At 52.7% G+C, this 6,628-nt stretch overlaps 1 protein-coding gene across 1 annotated transcript; it reads right to left on the bottom strand.

Moving 5' to 3' along the window:
• Window positions 1-873: 873 nt before the first annotated feature.
• Window positions 874-6,401, bottom strand: ORAI3 (ORAI calcium release-activated calcium modulator 3). Its single transcript, XM_070413600.1, has 2 exons — window positions 5,977-6,401; window positions 874-2,627 (listed from the first exon to the last, which is right to left on the bottom strand). The coding sequence occupies exons 1-2, from the start codon at window positions 6,202-6,204 to the stop codon at window positions 1,968-1,970; spliced, it is 888 nt and encodes a 295-aa protein (XP_070269701.1). The 5' UTR covers window positions 6,205-6,401; the 3' UTR covers window positions 874-1,967.
• Window positions 6,402-6,628: the final 227 nt, after the last annotated feature.

Here is a 6,628-nt window from a genome sequence, read left to right as displayed (position 1 = left end):
ACCCAGGAGGCCCCTCTGCCTGAGCTGAGGGTGCGCTAGGTCCCAGACATCTCTGTCTACATCTCTCGCTGCATTACCTTGGGCAAATCATTGACCTCTCAGAGCTTCAGATCCTTACTCTGAAATGGATATTGATGTCACGCAGGATTAATGTAGGCATAAAAAAAAGCATAGGAAAGGCCCTTGAAGCCTTGTCCATGCACATTTATCATTTTAAGCAGTACGAAAAGAGAAAGGGGGGTACTTGTTCAAGATGTCACACCATAAGAATAGAAGAGAAAGGACTGGGACCTTTTAAATTTGCGAGGAAAACGAGGCTGAAAAAATGAATTCACATGGAAGCATGGGTGATGAGATCATACTGCTTTCTCGTCCGAGTTGAAAGGTATTGGCTCCTTTTCTCAAGTCAAACAGAAAGAGATTCCCCATGTGATGGCAAAGGTAACCCAAGTTTTCACTGACGAGCGGTGTGGTTCTGGCAAGATCCTCAGCCTCTTGGACCCCAGGTCCCTTACCTCTGAAATGGAAATAAGGAAGACTTGTCTCTTTAGGTGGTTATGAGGGTGAAATGAGATAACCTGTGAAAAGCCCCTACTATGTAATAGTCACACAAAGGAAAAAACTTGAGTAAAAGAAACATACTAAATCCTCAGTGAAAGAGAGACCCTGGGCTCAGGAACAAGAGCGCAAAAGCCCTTTGCCTTGGAATGACTCAGGCTCTACATTCAGAGGCTACTGGCCAGAAGGGGGCCACACTTGGAACCTACTCTCCCACACCCTTGCCCAGCACCCAGTCTCTACAGGTCTCTTAGGAACAAGGCGCCCGATTCTAAGAAAGCCTCCCCTTCCCTCATTCACAGCCACAGACGCATCTGTGAAACACAATTTATTATATAAACAAGGTGCATCAAAAACTCAGCGTCAGAATAGCTCTGTATCCCAAGGGTTAGGGACTGGACCCCCCTTAAAACCTCCTCACCCCATCCCATGCCAGGGAGTCAAGCTGGGAACACAGGCCCTCAGTCTCCAAAGACCCCCAAGACTGGCACAGCAGATATAGAAGCATTAATTGTGGGTCTGGGGAGTTGGACAGGCACTTGAACCTCCAAAAATAGGGAGGCTCCTTCTAGAACAGGCTGGACCTATGCCCGGGCGGAACACCCAATCCCTCTCTAGAACAACTAAAGCAAGAGTGTGAAACCCATCAAGACTGATAGGTGTGGCCAGAGTGGCTCAGCGGTTGAGCATCAGCCTATGAACCAGGAGATCATGGGTCTTGCAGGAGGCAGCTGATCAATGATCCTCTCATCATTGGTGTTTCTAGCTCTCTCTCCCTCTCCCTTCCTCTCTGAAATCAAAAGGAAGAGAAAAAAAAAGAGCATGTACCGCTTGCAGGTTCATCCCGGACTAATTGGGGCAAATGTGGGAGGCAAGCAGTCAATGTGTCTGTCTCACATGGATGTCTCTCTCTCGCCCTCCCTCCCTTTCTTTCATTCTCTCTAGAAAGCAATGAAAAAATACCCTCAGGTGAGGATTTTAAAAATTAACAAATAAAAATAAGGGAAGGGTTGGCTGCCTTCTAGGGCAGTTGGGTGGGCGTGTAATCTGACCTCCACATCCTGTATAGGGGCAAGTGGCTAGGGGTCAGCACCACAGGTCTGACCAGGGTCTCCCTGCCTTTCTTCCACTTTGTGTATGAACCTTAGACTGAAGACCTTCCACTTTCTCCCTTGCTCCTCCCAGGTGTAGAACAAAACTCACGGGACAGGCTAACAAGGAGAATCCCGGGGAATGTGGGAGCTGCCCCCAGGCCCAGCCCAAAGGACCCTGAGGTCAGGAATCTGGTCTCTACCTAAGAGTGGCCACAAGAAGTGCCTCCAGGCAGTCAGGGAACAGTGGTCTAGACCAGGCGCCTCCAGCTGACCCCTGAAGAAGGCAGTGCTTCTAACTGGTGGCTAACACACCCGTCACACAGCCTGTAGCTCCCCCTGCAGGCGACTCAGCTCCTCTAACTCCTGCTTGTGGCGGTCTGTTTTGTGTGCCACCAAGGAGCGGTAAAAATGCAGGGCAAAGGCCACAAACACCAGCCCCACGGGTACCATGATTGCTGTGGAGGCCATGGCTGCTTGCCATCCTGGCCCATGGACCCCACCACCACCACATGCTTGCTGGGGTGGGCAGGCCTCAGATGGCGCAGCCTGTGGAGGGGCTACTGAAGCAGAGGGTGGATTAGAAGCTGGACTCAGGGAAGTGGCCATTGGTGGCAGAGTCCCAGGCACCTGGGAGGCAGGTACCACAGGTGCTGGCTTGCCCATGGGGGCCCCAATGGGCACAAACTTGACCCAGCCAACAAGGACAACTTCAGCGAGGAAGAGGAAGGTGCCTAAGGCAGTGGAGAAGCCCCAGGCCAGCTCCACGTAGCGGTGGAGTCGCTGGTGTGGAGACTGGTGGACAGAGTTGAGGTTGTGGATGTTGCTAACAGCTTCAATGTGGGGCAGCAGACAGGTGGAGACCATGAGTGCAAAGAGGTGCACAGCCACTAGTACAGTGGTGCAGGCACTAAAGGCCACCAGTAGGCCTGGTGGGTATTCGTAGTTGTTCTCCAGTTGTACTTCCACCATGGCCACCTGTGGGGACAAGAGGGGATGGATTCAGTGCCTATAACTTCCTGAGCAGTAGCAAGGCTGTATCCTTAGGACCTAGAACAGTGCCTGGCAGAAAGACTCTCAGTCTTGCCCTGGCCAGGTAGCTCAGTTGGTTAGAGTGTCGTCCCATACACCAAAAGGTTGCAGGTTTGATTCCTGGTCAGGGCACATACCTAGGTTTGGGTTTGATCCCTGGTTGGGGTGCATACGGGAGGCAACCAATAGCAATAGCAGTGTCTCAAATCAATCTCTCTCTCTCTCTCTCTCTCTCTCTCTCTCTCTCTCTCTCTCTCTCCCCCATCTTCCTCCCATCCAAGTACTAACCAGGCCCAACCTTGCTTAGTTTCCGAGATTAGATGAGATCGGACCCATTCCAGGTGGTATGGCCATAGACTTCTTCTCTCTAAAAAGCAATAAAAACATATCCTTGGATGAAGATTGAAAAAAAAAAAAAGACTCTCAGTCTTTGTCGAGTGAACGAATGGGCAGCCTTGGGAAGGCTCTGGCCTGTCTGGGCCTTAGTTCCCCCACCTCGCTATTAAAACAGCTGGATGACATTTTTCTGACAATCTTACCTCGTTATAAACATAGGGGTTAAAAAGCAGATTCTGGAGCTGGGCTGCCTGGGGTCATTCTCAGATCTACAAGCTGTGTAGTCTTGAGCAAGTGAGTTAGTCTCTCTGTGCCTCAATTGCCTCATCTGGAAAATGGGGATTGATAATAGCACCTATCTGCTTTATAAAATTGTGAAAATTGAATTAATAGACATCAAATGATAAGAATAGTGCAAGGCACATAGTAAGCACTAAGTGTTTGCTGTTATTATTAGAGTTAACACTAAAGTCCAAGGCCAGTTTGCAAATTGGCACACCATGAACCCAAGAATTAAGTTGCCAATTTTTAAAACTCAAGAGATTTTGCCCTGGCAGGATGCTCAGTGGTTAGAGAGACCCAAAGGTCGCAGGTTCGATTCCCAATTCTTGGTCAAGGGTCAAGGGCACATACCTCAGTTGCAGGTTCCATCCCCTGGGTCCGGAAAGGGACCTCATCCAGGAGGGAGGCAATCAACCAATGTGTCTCTCTCATGTCGATATTTCTTTCTCTCCTTCTCTCTCTCTCATCCCTCCCTTCCACTCTCTCTAAAAATCAATGAAAAAAAAATCCTCGGGTGAGGATAAAAAAATAAATAAAACCCAAGATATTTCATAGAAATATCCCAATTTCCAGATCCTCTTAAAAATTTGGAGGATCTGGTTACACCCGGTCCACATTCTTCCATGACAACTATCAGCTAGAGTTGAGTCGTGGCTGCTGCCTTTGACCAGGGCAGGGTCTCTTTATAGCCACAGTCCCCACAAAACCAACTTGGCTTCCATATTACCTGCCTGGGTCCTGTTCACGGTGGGTATAAATCTGGACTCTAGAACTAGACTGTCAACGTTCAAATCCTGCCACTTGCTTGCTGTGGGACTCTGGGCAGGTGATATAACATCTCTGATCCTGTTTTCTCATCTGCAAAATCGCCATTAATAGTGGTACCTATTTCGTAGGATAGTAGGTAATACTCATGAAAGCCCTAAGCACAGTGCCTGGTACTTAATGACAGATTAATACTACTTGCATGTTATTTTCACCCAGGCCACCTGAATTCCAGAATCTGGATCTTTTCCCAATAATTCTTGCAGGACCCATTAGGTTGCTCTGGGGCTGAGGGAAGGAGGAAGGTGAAGAGCCTGGAGAGTGGTGGTAGAAAGACAAGGATGAGTGTTTTGGGAAACTGGGCCATGAAGGGTATTAGCAGGTGTCGCCCACAGACCGGCACCTGGGCCAGGCCTACTCCTGCTTTCTCCATGGCCTGACGCAGGCTTGTTTTCTCCGGGCACGACTGGAGCCAGTCCTGCCCCCAGAACCTACTCATCTGGCCTCTGGATCCTGCAGAGAAGATCCTGGCCTTTAAGCTGTCACCCCAGCAACATGCAAGTCCAGCAGCAGGCCAGACTGAACCATGGGGTGGATGGGGGTGGGGACCTCCCTTAGATGGGTCCATGAGACTGCCTCTTCCTCTCCAGTCTGCACAGGGGAAGGAGAGCCAACTCCCTGTCCCTAGATGATTCCACGTTAGGAAGGGTAGACTGGCCTGTGGATCCTGGGCCCCCACATAAAAAAAAAAAAAATCATAGGCCTAGAATGAGCCTTGGGGATAGAGACTTTCCCTCTGATCATTTTAAATACAGAGGCTGTGGCACTGAGGGTAGGGACTAACCCAAATCACCTAGTGCTCTGACCCTTCTATCCCCATCTCAATTTGCCCCCCAAAACAGGTTCCTATAAGGATGCCTGCCCCCCCCCCCCCCCACACACACACACTTCTCTCCTGCCAGCCAATTAACAGGTCGTCTAAGCCATCTTTGATGTGTATCTTGCTCTACTCTAACATGCTTAGATCTAGGGTTTGAGGACAAGAATCAGCTCATCCTAGGGCAGGCACTTGGCAGACTACAGAGGGCACACCCTCCACCATCTCCCAATTTCCCACTGACCCACAAAGTGGGGGAGACCTGCCTAGGGTCTCCGGCCACGAGCAGGAACGAGCTGACTCCTCACCCGGGGACCTCCCTCAGTCCCACTTCCCGAGGCCTCCTCTGGGACCGTTAGCTGACATCATCTTCCCACAACACCAGTTTATCAGCTCGGGAATCATGTAATCAGTTTCCTTATCAGCTTCTTCCCCCACAGACTTCCTCACAGGCATCCTCTCCTCTCAAAACTTCCTGGGCTACACTCAGCAGCCTTTGTACCTGCTGGGTAGATGCCTTCCTTGGGATGGGCCCCACTTTCAGTTGGGTGACCATCCCATCTGTTTGTTTTCTCTAACCCGCCCCTCCCCCCCCCCCCCCCCCCCCCCCCCCGTTGATACAGTCCCTCCCCAGCTCTGATTTGCCTTTGAACCTCTCATGGCCCGGGTGGGAGTGGTGTCTAGTAATCACTTCTGCCGGCCAGGCTTTTGGACCTTTGTCCCACCCCTGCATATGCAGCCCCCTTGGTGGATTATCTGTCCCCACGACGTGATTTGTATCCTCCATGACATTTTTAGCACTTGTTTATCCTCCCTGTGGCCCAGTTTATGCCAGGGGTCTGTTCACACCCCCCGCCCCCCCCCCCCCCCATTATAAAAGGATTTGTCATCCCTTGGGAACTTGTTCGTTCCCCTCTTTTACCTCTGAAAACCCAGTCATCCCTTTTCCTTTGCCCAGCCTCCCTTGGGTACCCGTTCACTTTGCCTATGGCCCCTTCCTCACCCCCACCCCGAGCGCCCCACCCCTCCCCTCACCATGGCGAAGCCCGAGAGCAGGGCAGACGTGCGGCTGGAGGCTTTGAGCTTGGCCCGGCTGAGGTAGAGGCGGCGCCAGCTGAGCGCCCGCAGCGAGTGCTGACTGGCCCCCATGAGGTCCAAGTAGCCGCGGTGCACGAACTCCCGGTACGTGGCGGAGCCCGTGGGGCACTCGGCCTCTGGGTTCAGCGGGGCCTGTTCGCCCGCGTCCCCCTGGCCGCCCTTCATCCTGGGGGGCCGCAGCACCAGGGGGCCTGGGCAGTCAGGGCGGGGTCGAGTAGCCTCGGGGCGTCCAGGAGGGTCGGTCCAGGCCGGGAAGAGACCCCATCCCCCTGCGGGGCGAGCCGAGATGTGGGCGGCAGGTGCCCAGGAAGAGGCAGGCGGGACTGAGCAGAAAGAGTAGGCGTCTGCCGGGAGCCCTCGGGGCGAAGCGGGACAGCAGGGCCGAAACAGGAACTGGGGCAGAGGCGGAGCCGGGGCGGCCACATGATGGGGTGGAGCCCGGGGGCGTCCGCAGAGATCTCCAGGGACCCCTGTGACACGAGTCCAGCTAGAATGTCATGCAGGCGCCCTAGCTCCACTGAGGTTACCAACCCCGCCTGCGCCTGGGAGTTCCCAGCCCCTGGACCACTCCTAGTACATCGGGACTACC

The sequence above is a fragment of the Myotis yumanensis genome, unplaced genomic scaffold (assembly GCF_028538775.1).
Source record: "Myotis yumanensis isolate MYYU_CA2020_CCGP unplaced genomic scaffold, mMyoYum1.0.hap1 SCAF_4, whole genome shotgun sequence".
NCBI classification, from domain to species: Eukaryota; Metazoa; Chordata; class Mammalia; order Chiroptera; family Vespertilionidae; genus Myotis; species Myotis yumanensis.
Note: the sequence above shows the minus strand (reverse complement) of the source record. Positions and strands in the feature narration are given on the sequence as shown.